The 11,910-nt window shown below is 56.7% G+C and overlaps 3 protein-coding genes across 6 annotated transcripts in view; all 3 read right to left on the bottom strand.

Annotated features, from left to right (window-relative positions):
* The window catches only part of ZNF696 (zinc finger protein 696), a 63,748-nt gene extending 56,232 nt beyond the window's left edge, over positions 1-7,516 (bottom strand). The window contains exon 1 of the mRNA XM_063708936.1: positions 7,453-7,516. The gene's annotated coding sequence lies outside the window, so the exon portion shown is untranslated. The remainder of the gene's footprint in view (positions 1-7,452) is intronic.
* Positions 1-7,564, bottom strand: part of GLI4 (GLI family zinc finger 4) — a 27,808-nt gene extending 20,244 nt beyond the window's left edge. The window contains exon 1 of the mRNA XM_055348408.2: positions 7,453-7,564. The gene's annotated coding sequence lies outside the window, so the exon portion shown is untranslated. The remainder of the gene's footprint in view (positions 1-7,452) is intronic.
* Positions 1-11,910, bottom strand: part of ZFP41 (ZFP41 zinc finger protein) — a 17,838-nt gene extending 5,928 nt beyond the window's left edge. Inside the window, exons 1-2 of one of the 4 annotated variants that reach the window (XR_010134843.1) lie at positions 10,390-11,910; positions 7,453-9,098 (exon numbers count right to left, since the gene is read on the bottom strand). Coding sequence is in view for 2 of the 4 variants with exons in the window: in XM_063708937.1 (XP_063565007.1) it covers positions 8,348-8,944 (597 nt within the window). In the remaining 2 variants the exon portion in view is untranslated. Of the gene's footprint in view, positions 1-4,547; positions 9,099-9,288 lie in introns of those variants that run through there. The other 3 variants (XR_010134842.1, XM_063708937.1, XM_055348414.2) reach the window with 3 other exon arrangements.

Below are 11,910 nucleotides of genomic sequence, written 5' to 3'. Positions count from 1 at the left end.
ACAGGGTCTTGAGGCTCTCCCGAGGGCGACTCCAGGACATGGCTCCTTCTCTTGGTGTGTGGCTCTGCCATCTCTGAGTCCTTCTCTTTCAGTCACAGGAAGGGAGGACAGTGGATGATTACAGGGAAGATTTCAGGAGGCCAGGCCTGGAAGAGGCGTCCATCACTCCTGCTCACGTCTGCAGAACAGAATGCAGTGATACAATCCCAGTTCACTGAAGTGTCAACCTCCTGGGCTCAACTGATCCTCCTGCCTCAGCCTCCCGAGTATATGGGACCACAGGTGCACGCCACCATACCTAATTTTTAATTTTTATTAGAAATGAAATCTCACTATGTTGCCCAGGCTGGTCTCAAACTCCTGAGCTCAATCAATCCTCCCACCTCAGTCTCCCAATGTGCTGGGATGACAGGAATCAGCCACCATGCCTGGCCTGCAAGTGCTTAGTACCTTTGTTCATGTATATGTGTATGAGTGACACTGAACTGTAATTTTGATATCCAGATTATACTCACTTCAGAAAATAACACAGGGTGTGTTTCTTGTCTGTCTCCGAGTCTGGGTAAAACTGGAGCTGTTTCTTGAACTCACGTGCAAAGCACCTGGACTTGGTGTTCTTGAATCATCCACACAATCTCTGTCACGGCGATGGATTCTGTGTGCGTGTCTCCTCGAGCTGAGCTGCCACGTGACTTTCCTCCTGATGGTCGAACCGTTTTGGTGGAGTTCTCTTCGTCAGCACAGGCCTTTCTCACCTTTTCAGCATCGGATGTGGCTGAACTGTCTTCCTTTCTCATTCCTGATGGGTGATTTGCTCCTTTTTTCTTAGTCATTTTGCCAGAGGATGTCAATTTTAATAGTCCTTTCAAAGAACCAACTCTTAGCTCTTTTGTCCCCTCAATGGTGTCTGTTTCCATTAATTGTATTAATAAGTGGCTTTATTTACTTATTTATGTATTTATTTTTTTGAGTCAGAGTTTCGCTTTTATTGCCCGAGCTGGAGTGCAATGGCGCGATCTTGGCTCACTGCAACCTCCGCCTCCTGGGTTCAAGCAATTCTCCTGCCTCAGCCTCCCAAGTAGCTAGGAATACAGGCATGCGCCACCACACCCAGCTAATTTTCTTCGTATTTTTAGTAGAAATGGGGTTTCACCATGTTAGCCATGACTTGTCTTGAACTCCTGTCCTCAGGTGATCCACCTGCCTTGGCCTCCCAAAGTGCTGGGATTATAGGCGTGAGCCACCGTGCCCGGCCTGGGCCTTTCTTCTTCTAACTGTTACACTGGGTGCTTCCCTCCTGACTTCCAGCTCCTCTCCTAACAGCAACAGAAGCATGCAGGGTTGGACACTGCCCTTGGCTCCCACTGCCCTCAGGTGCTCTGTTAAGTCGTATGATCACTGAGTTTTAAGTGTCTTATCTTTGACCTGGGTCACATAGGTTTTCTCTTCCTGGAATAAAAGCTTTTTTAAACAAGACACCGAAGCAGAGGTCAGCCTAGACGGCCTCCGGCTTCAGCTCTTGGTCTTGCTGTGACATCAGGAGTTCATCTGTCTGTGCCTCCGGCTTCAGTTCTTGGTCCTGCTGTGACGTCAGGAGTTCGTCTGTCTGTGCCAAATGATAGGGGCAAAAAAGATGGCAGACTGGTTTTGTTTTGGTTGTGCGATTTTTCTCATAACCGTAAACGTTAAAAAAAATTTCCAAGTGGATTTAAAAAAATGTATCTTTTATTTTTGAGACAGGGTCTTGCTCTGTCATCCAAGCAGATCTTGAACTCCTGGCCTCAAGTGATCCTCCTGCCTCGGCCTTCCAAAGCACTGGGATTACAGATGTGAGTCACCACATCTGGCCCCAAAAATGTATCTTTTGTTGTTTTCCATGACGATTTTGTTGAAGCCAGCTCTCTCATCTTTTCCTTGGAGAAGTATCCAAGGCGGTCAGTTTGCATGGCCCCCATTTCGTGTGTGAACCAATATCTGATCTCACTAACACCAGCACGGGGGGCAAGCCCTGATCTCACTAACACCAGCACGGGGGGCGAGCCCTGATCTCAAGAACACCAGCATGCGGGGCGAGCCCTGATCTCAAGAACGCCAGCACGCGGGGCGAGCCCTGATCTCACACCAGACACGGGGCGAGCCCTGATCTCACTAACGCCAGCACGCGGGGCGAGCCCTGATCTCACTAACGCCAGCACGCGGGGCAAGCCCTGATCTCACTAACGCCAGCACGCGGGGCGAGCCCTGATCTCACTAACGCCAGCATGCGGGGCGAGCCCTGATCTCACTAATGCCAGCACGCGGGGCGAGCCCTGATCTCACTAACTCCAGCACGCGGGGCGAGCTCTGATCTCACTAACGCCAGCACGCGGGGGGAGCCCTGATCTCACTAACTCCAGCACGCGGGGCGAGCCCTGATCTCACTAACGCCAGCACGCGGGGCGAGCCCTGATCTCACTAACTCCAGCATGCGGGGCGAGCCCTGATCTCAAGACGCCAGCACGCGGGGCGAGCCCTGATCTCACTAACTCCGGCACGCGGGGCGAGCCCTGATCTCACTAACGCCGGCACGCGGGGTTAGCCCTGATCTCACTAACTCCGGCACGCGGGGCGAGCTCTGATCTCACTAACGCCGGCACGCGGGGGGAGCCCTGATCTCACTAACTCCGGCACGCGGGGCGAGCCCTGATCTCACTAACGCCAGCACGCGGGGCGAGCCCTGATCTCACTAACTCCAGCACGCGGGGCGAGCCCTGATCTCAAGACGCCAGCACGCGGGGCGAGCCCTGATCTCACTAACTCCGGCACGCGGGGCGAGCCCTGATCTCACTAACGCCGGCACGTGGGGTTAGCCCTGATCTCACTAACTCCAGCACGCGGGGCGAGCTCTGATCTCACTAACGCCAGCACGCGGGGGGAGCCCTGATCTCACTAACTCCAGCACGCGGGGCGAGCCCTGATCTCACTAACACCAGCACGCGGGGTGAGCCCTGATCTCACTAACTCCAGCACGCGGGGTGAGCTCTGATCTCATTAACACTAGGACGCGGGGGGAGCCCTGATCTCACTAACTGGCACACGGGGCGAGCCCTGATCTCAAGAACGCCAGCACGCGGGGCGAGCCCTGATCTCACTAACTCCAGCACGCGGGGCGAGCCCTGATCTCACTAACACCAGCACGCGGGGGGAGCCCTGATCTCACTAACTCCAGCACGCGGGGCGAGCCCTGATCTCACTAACTCCAGCACGCGGGGCGAGCCCTGATCTCACTAACGCCAGCACGTGGGGCGAGCTCTGATCTCATTAACACTAGGACGCAGGGCGAGCCCTGATCTCACTAACTCCAGCACGCGGGGCGAGCTCTGGTCTCAAGAACTCCAGCACGCGGGGCGAGCCCTGATCTCACTAACACCAGATGCGGGGCGAGCTGACACGGTCACACAGTTAGTAGGATCCAGCAGTGTGCTTACGACGTCACGTATTAAGGCTCTGGTTCTCGGCAACCCTGTAGGGTTAAGCACTGTCAGCATCGCCATTTCACACCTGGGAAAACTGAGGCAAAGGCCCCAGAGTTCCAGAGTGAGGGTCAAGTCCACAGCCCCTGACTTGAGAGCTATGCTCTTGACCCCCTACGTCCGTCCTAGAAATCAAAGACATCAGATCAAAGTGTGAGTTTAGGATCAGGAACCCACCTGCCTGCTGCTAGAGAGGCCGAGGTGGTCCTGCCAGCCGTGCGCTGCTGCAGGCGTCTCTCTGGGCATGACCTGGGGCTGACATTTGGTAAGATGTCAATCCACACCTGGGAATCCATCCTATTGGCCCTAAATATGGAAAAGATATTTATTGTGGCATTATTTATAATAACCTAGGTTGGAAACAGCCCACATGCCCATGCTGGGAAGTGGATAAGTCACCTGTGCCTTTTCAATTCAACTGGTCATTGTGCAGGCATTAAAAGTAATGCTTCCTTCCTGGCCAACATGGTGAAACCCCGTCTCTACTAAAAATACAAAAACTAGCTGGGCGTGGTGGTGCGTGCCTGTAATCCCAGCTACTCGGGATGCTGAAGCAGGGGAATCGCTTGACTGCGGGAGGTGGAGGTTGTGGTGAGCTGAGATCGTGCCACTGCACTCCAGCCTGGCAACAGAACGAGACTCTGTCTCAAAAAAAAAAAAAAAAAAAAAAGTAACGCTCCCTATTGTCAGTAACGGGAAAAGCAACAATCATACTATCATAAGTAAAATCAAACCAAATGCAGACATCACCAGGGCATGCGTGCCAGTCTCCTGGGCCATCCTAGACAGCCGTGTCCACACTTGCCACCCTCCCTGGCACATCCTGACAGACAGCAGAGGATGCCTGCCCTGAGCAGCTCCCTGTCCCGCCCCCTGGTTTCTTTCTTGTGTCCGAGTTCCTGACTCCTGACGCCGGCTCTTCCCTGCCAACAGCTAATTCTGAAGGACACTAAGACACAGAGAGCGTGTGCAAGGACTGGGAGTTGTGTTAGTTCATTGTGTGTTACTATAAAGGAACACCCGAGGCTGGGTAAGTTTTTGTTACAAGGTTTACGTGGCTGGCGGTTCTGCAGGCTGCACAGGTATCTGCTTGGCTTCTGGTGAGGCTGCAGGGAGGGAGCAAGAGACGGGAGGAGGCACCAGGCTCTTTAATGCAGGAGTCCCCGACCTCAAGACGGGTCCATGGCCTGTTAGAAGTGGGTCACACAGCAGGAGGTGGGTGGCAGGCGAGTGAGCGTTACCGCCTAAGCTCCGCCTCCTGTCAGATCAGCGGTGGCATTAGATTCTCACTGGACCACGAACCCCACCGTGAACTGCGTGCGAGGGATCTAGGCTGCACGCTCCTTATGAGAATCAAATGCCTGATGATCTGAGGTGGGACAGTTTCATCCTCAAACCATCCACACCACTCCCTGTCCATGGAAAAAACTGGTCCCAGGTGCCAAGAAGGTTGGGGACCACTGCTTTAAACAACGAGCTCTCCAGTGAACCTCAAGAGTGAGGGCTCACTCATTACTGTGAGGAGGGCACCAAGCCATTCTCGAGGGATCTGCCCCCGTGACCCGAATACCTCCTGCCAGGCCCCTTCCCACACTGGGGATCACATTTCCACATAAGATCTGGAGGGGACAGACGTCCAAACTATACCAGGAGCTTGAATGCACCCTTCACCTAGGACAGGATCAGCAAGCAAATCTGGCCCACCTCCTACGTTTGTAAATAAAGTTTTATTGGCACAGCCACGCTCGTTCATTCATATGCCATTGACATCTGCTGTTGCCCTACACAGCAGAGTGGGGACCTGCTCTTCACGGGAGGGCTAGTTGTTTAAAGCAGTGGTCCCCAACCTTCTGTGGTCCCCTGTGGGTGCTAAGGCACAGGCTGTATGGCTGCAGTGCCAAGAATATTTCCTGCCTGACCATTCATCGGAGAAGTTTGCCAGCTTGTGTTCTAGATTCCCCACGACTGACATTTAGCCAGTCTCCTCTGTCACTCTCCGGTGACATGCACACACCGTTGGCATGAACTGCAGATGTCACGCTCTGCGGCTAAGAGCCTCAGTGTGCATCTGCAGTAGGAGGACGTCAGTGAGGACTGCCCCGTCCCTGCTGCACTGGTGCCGACTGTGCCTACAGTTGACTGTGCCTGGAGTCTACACTCCAGGTCGGCCAAACATCCCAGCAAAGTCCTTCAAAGCAACTCTTCCGATCCAGGATCACACATCACATGTGCTCCAATGCCTGCTTCTGAACAATTTCACCTCCTGATATGTCCATTTCTGGGAGTGCCAGTCTTCCTCTCCTGGTGACAGCTGGCTGAGGCCGTCCAGCCTCAGGACATACCAGGAACGGTGCATAAGGAGATCCGGGCCAGGGGCCCACCAGGATGTTCTGCCCTGTGGGGGTCAACACTGGCCGTGGTCCGCCGGTGGCATCCAGGGACAGTCTATCTAGGTGAGGCTGAGGCTGCCCGCCCCCTCGCTCCCTCACCCCCTCACCCCCATGCTGACGGCAGTGGGCTGACCACAGCCCTGGGGAGCCCCACGGGAAGACTGGCCTCCCCAGCACACGCCCAATAGTGTGAGACACAGTCATCACAGAGGCAGGTACATGACACCACGGGACTTGCCACCTACCTACCCCCATTGGGACCACGGGCCATTGAGAAGCCACGAAGGCCGTGCTTCCAGCAGCGACTGAGGCGGCAGGACCATCAGGAGGCCACAGGCGCCACGGCTCCCCTCTGGTGGTTCACCTGCTCACCTGTGCCAGGGAGGCCCCTCCAGTGCGTGCGTCCCGAGAGCAGAACCCCCCCAGTCAACACGTCTGATGAAGGCCAACACAGCCTCAACCCAAACAAGGCAGGGCCCGCAGGCGAGCACAGCCACACCAGCAATGCCATGGGGGCGTGGTGGGGTGGGGCCTTCCGGGTGGACCAGCCTGCCTGGGTCCGCAGCCAGCCCAGGCACTGAGTGTCACCCGACCTCAGAGAGCCCTACAGCCATCTGGGAGATGCTGCCCTGCTGGTCAGGACCCAGTGTGAGCAGGTGACGGGCTGGGCTCTGGGACCTGCTATATAGAAAGTTAACCAGGCCAGAGGCAAAGCTAGTGTGGGTGACAGTGTGGTTCTGGGATTTAGGGGAGTTTTATTTTCCAGTTCTAGGCTATTTCTATTTCTGCGGGGAAGGGGAAGTGAGGAGACACATCTGTCAGTGCAGCCCACGGGCAGTGGGCATGAGAGAGGCTGGGAGCCGAGCAGCCTCCCCACGATACTACAAGTGGCAGCACTCAGGACCCCCTGCCATGGAACAGGCTCCTCTGGCCAGGCCAGCAGCGGGAGCAGCCGGGAGAAGAGACACACTCTGCGTGTGGAATGTGCTTCCAACACGTCTGAGTGCAGAGGGATTGAAGCAACCTCCCAGTGGGAGGGGAGGCCTGCCGAGAGGCTCCCTTTCCAAGTGACCCCACAGTGGCCAAGCTGGTATGGGGCCTACACAGATAGGCAGGAATATTACAGCCCTCAGAAAGACCGCGGCAGGAAAAATGTGTTAACCCAGTAAACATTTCCACCCAGACAGGACTGCTCTCCATCATCCGGGCAGAGTGCCCTAGTCCGTTTCTGAGACTGCTCAATGGACAAGGCCAAGGCCATCTCCAGCTCGAATCGGGACCCTCCTTCCAGGACAGAATCCCCAAAGACTAGGGCCGTGATTAGTGTTTCACGTCTAAACAGCTGAAAACATAGGCGCCAACATTTCCCAATAAAAAACCTTACCTCCTGGTTTACAAAGTCATTTGCTATCCTCTTATAAACCACAGTCCCTAGAGAGCACAGGATCCCGTCCACACTGCTCCTGGATGGACACAAGGGTGGCACAGGCCTGTGGACCTGCCACGGGGTGGGACAGGACTGGGTACAGGCATGAAGAAGTAGGACTAACCTGAATGCCGGGCTGGTGTGTGGGGCTGGGGCCCACCGCCCACGTCGGAAAGCCGAGGGGCAGATGCAGGCTGGACTGAAGCTGCCGAGGGCACCCCAGGGGCCCCACCGCGTGGCTGGTGCAGGAAGCTCAGCAGGTGGTGGTGTCCAAGGTCCTGAGGAATCTTTGTCTCAAGTCCATCCAGGTAAGTCGGGCCGCCTCTCTGGGAGGAAGGCTGGGCCAAGAGGGCACGTGGTGTGGCCCAGTTCCGGGGACGGGGGTCTGAGCTCAGGGACTGGCGCTCCAGCAGGAGGAGAGAAGCCAGAGGACCAAGCACAGTTGGGGCACAGAGGCCGGGCAGGGACAAGCGGCCCCGGGCACTGAAGCTGGCTGGGCAGGGATGAATGGTCCCAGGGCTCGCTGCAGAGCTCGGGGACCCAGAGGGCAGAGAGTCCAGACTGGGGCCTTCAGCGGCAGATGAAAGGCTTAAGCAGAGTGGACATCACAGGCAGGGGGCAGTGGGAAGTGCTGGGCTGCCCACACCAGAAGCCTCTCCTGCTGGGTGCTCTGAGGTGACCCAAACACGTCCAATGGATGGCAGTGAATACCCCCTGGTCTCTGGTGCTGAGCCCCGTTCGCCATCGGGAACTTGGAAAATGCTCTGCGGCTGCAAGGAGCCTCTGGTGGCTTCTACGTCACTGCAGTGTCTTGATCAAAGATTCTCTGCAGTGGAAAGGTCTCTCACTCGTTGGCACGTTCCCACATCTGACTGGGCTGATTTTCCGGGGGTCCCCAGGGCACGGAACACAGTGCACACGGCCCTGTGCCCCCATCAGACGCTGAACACGAGGGAGCCACGGAGCAGGTATCCGGCGAGGCTTGCACTGCAGGGCCCGAGTCCGCAGATGGCCCCGGCTCAGGGCTTCTTCCGAGGGTGGCGTTTCCGATGGCGGATGAGACAGGAGCTGTAGGCAAAGGCTTTCCCACAGTCCGTGCATTCGTAGGGCTTCTCCCCGGTGTGCGTCTTCTGATGTTTCAGGAGATTGGAGCCGCAGTTAAAGGCTTTCCCACACTCCCCGCATTTGAAGGGCTTCTCTCCCGTGTGAGTCCTCTGGTGTTTGGTGACGTCAGAGCTGTGCCGGAAGGCCTTCCCGCACTGCGCACACTTGAAGGGCTTCTCTCCAGTGTGGACCCTCTGATGGCGAATGTGGTCTGTCTTGTGCTTAAAGATCCGCCCACACTCACTGCACTCATAGGGTTTCTTCCTCTGAAAAGGAATGAACACGGGAACCCCCTCGAAGTCATCTTTAAATGAAGCGTCGAAGGCATCAAAGACGTGCTCTTCGTCCTCAGGACTCAGGCAGGGCTCTGTGCGGGGCTTCCTGGGCACAGTGGGCCACTCAGGTGGCTTTCTGTCCCCAGACACCTTCTCCTCTCTGAGCGCGCTCTTCTGCACGTCTGCCTCCTCCCTCGGGGTCGGCGTCTTCTTTTTTCTGCCTGCAGGCTTCTCCATCGTTCTGTTCCTTGGAAGCGTGAGGGCTAAGGGGCTGCTGACCTCTCTGTTGGCCCCACTTCCTCAATGCCTTGCTTCCCACGCACCTCTCCACACTCCCAGCGTGGGACTGATGCTCTGCACCAGGAGGCTGAGGGCCACCATCCTCTTGGTGCTGGGGAGAAGCAAGAACACGAACCTCAGATTAAAGGTTTGCCTTTCAGGGGATGTGGGATTCAGGTGCGGCCCCTCCCTTTCCATGTGTTCCCCCAAGAGTGTCTCAAACGGAATTGCTGATCTCCCCAGAGCCCCACCTGACTCTCTCCCAGCCTTTCCTTGTCTCGATGAAGGGATCAGTTGCTCACCAAGGAATCCTTGCTCCTCTGCCAGGGTTCGGGGTCTGCACGCCGTGTCCACAGGATCTGATGTACCCACCAACTGCCCCGCGGCTTCCCTCCTCCACCCCCGAATCCCCCTGGTTCCTGCCCTAGTCTCCTTCTCCACCATACTGGGCTTGGAACCAGTCACCGTGCTTTGGAGCTACAGGCTGCAGGGGCCACACGTGCCCAGTGGAGGGTGCTTCCATCACCCAGAGGCTGGGTTCTGAGTTCATGAAACCAGGGCTGCCCCCCTGCCATGGACCACAGCAGCCAGCAGACCCCCTCATGTCACATCCTTCCCACCTCAGCTTCCTGAGTAGCTGGGACTACAGGTGGGAGCCACCATGCCCAGTCATATTCTAAGAAATAATATTCCGTACCCTTTGTATTAGTTCTTGGTCAACCAGGCTGGAGTTTGAGGCCAGGGTTGAGCCTAGGTAGAAAGTGGAGCTTATATGCATGTCGTAAGTGACACAACTCAACACATAAATACTTTGAATTCTCTTTGTTGAGAGGAGGTTGGTGGCCTTCCCTCCTCTCCCTCATGAGTGCAGGTAACACATAAACTCACTACAGATTTCCTATCTCAACAAGGAGAGGGTCTGGTCTTTCCTACAGGAAAATGTTTAGATGAATGTGACTCAGTTTCAGGCCAACATCACTTTCTAGGGCTCTATCTAGAGGTGGCGTGTGGGAGGAGGCGCCAGAACTGAAGATGAAAGCCACGTGTGCTGAGGGAGGATGCAGGCATAAAGCAGCATCTCTGCTGGGGTGGGCAGGGGGAGCCCTCGTGCCCAGGACAGAGGATCACAGCCCAAGCTGGCTGGAGTTTGGGGCCGGGGTCCAGCTCTGGTAGGAAACAAAGGTGAGAACCAAGAACCAGCACAGAAGACCAGTTGACCAGCTGTTTGCCTCATGGGCAGGGCGGAGCTGGAGAAACGGCAGCTCTCCAGGGCACGGTGGGAACCTATCTGGCTCTCTGCAGACTCCACTCCTCGGCGGGGCGGGGGGAGTGGTTTGTGAACCCACTGAGCCTAACGGCTGCTACCCGGGGCCTGTGTGGGGGTCCTCTGTGCTGTACAGCACCTGACGCCTGCTGTCCAGGGCCTGTGTGGGGGTCCTCCGTGCTGTATAGCACTGTTCCTTCTTCCAGACACTTGTCACTGCACGTGTGGCTGGTCACTGACATGGCAGTCTCCTTATGCGACAGGGGCTCCTGAAGGTGAGGATCATATCTTTTTTATCTCCAAATCCTAGTCACATACTGTGGTCAGGGAACATTCTCCATAATGGCTCTGTCGACTCAACTTAGGCTGGCAGGTGCTAACTGGCAGAGACTGGAATGACTCACTTCTCTACACGCTGCCCACCCTCAGAAATAAAATATTTGTTAAAAACAGAGTGGACTGGCCGGGCGCGGTGGCTCACGCCTGTAATCCCAGCACTTTGGGAGGCCGAGGCGGGCGGATCACGAGGTCAGGAGATTGAGACCATCCTGGCCAACATGGTGAAACCCTGTCCCTACCAAAATACAAAAAATTAGCTGGGCGTGGTGGCACGTGCCTGTAGTCCTAGCTACTCATGAGGCTGAGGGAGGGGAATTGCCTGAACGCAGGAGACAGAAGTTGCAGTGAGCAAAGGTCGCGCCAGTGCACTCCTGCCTGGCGACAGAACAAGACTCCGTCTCAAAACAAACAAAAAAACCAAACCAAACCAAAACAAAAAACCCCACACGCAAAAACCAAAAACGGATTGGACCATAGCGATTTTCTTGGCCTCACCTCACAGGCCTGTAGACAGGAGTGATTAGCTAGTTACAAACAGCGCAACCCACGCTTGCCACACCCCTGAAGACTGGGGTTCTGGTTCTGTCGTGCAACTCCAGCGCAGCTCCGTCGCCTCTCTGGGCGGAGGACCCTTCACTTGTAATATGAAGCTCTGGGTATCCGTGGGCGGTAAGGGCTGCCTAGAAAACCTCACTCACCCTGGCGCCTCCGTCCACTACTTTCAGGGATCTGGGTCTCATGGAGAGACTGGAACATTAGTGGGCTTGAGATTCAGGGGCAATCTGCACTAAAACAGCCTGCTGGGTTCGCGGCCTGCCAGCTGTGCCAAGGCCTGAGATGCCAGGCATCTGAGCCAGGCGGAGGGGCCCGCCAGGGTCCCGTGCGTGCTCCTAGTTAGAGGCTCCCCTTTTCAACGGCAGAGCCCCGCGGCCCGCGTGCGGAGCTAGGTCGGCCTCAGGGCCGGCGCCCGGCAGGTGCTCAAAGCCGGGTCTTGCCACATCTCTGGAGCGCCGGTGTGCGGGGAGGCGGCGGGGCCCATACCGACGCTGCGCGTCCTGGGCCGGAGGCGGCAGGCAGGAGCCCAGTGAGTACCTGGCTGGAGACGAGGAGCGACGAGGACCTCCCGCTGCACAGCGCGGACGCGCCCGGGCCCTACCAGGACTGCTGGAGGGCGGGGAGAGGCGCGCGCCCCTCGCGGGGGCCGGAGGCAGGAAAGGAGAGCCCTAGATGCGGGACCCCCCAACAGCTCCCCACCAGTGCCAGCGTCCCCTTCGGCCCTAGGCACCGGCAGGAAATGCCCGCCCGCTGACCCGCCCCTTCC

This window comes from Gorilla gorilla, chromosome 7, assembly GCF_029281585.2.
Source record: "Gorilla gorilla gorilla isolate KB3781 chromosome 7, NHGRI_mGorGor1-v2.1_pri, whole genome shotgun sequence".
In the NCBI taxonomy this organism is placed as follows: domain Eukaryota; kingdom Metazoa; phylum Chordata; class Mammalia; order Primates; family Hominidae; genus Gorilla; species Gorilla gorilla.
Note: the sequence above shows the minus strand (reverse complement) of the source record. Positions and strands in the feature narration are given on the sequence as shown.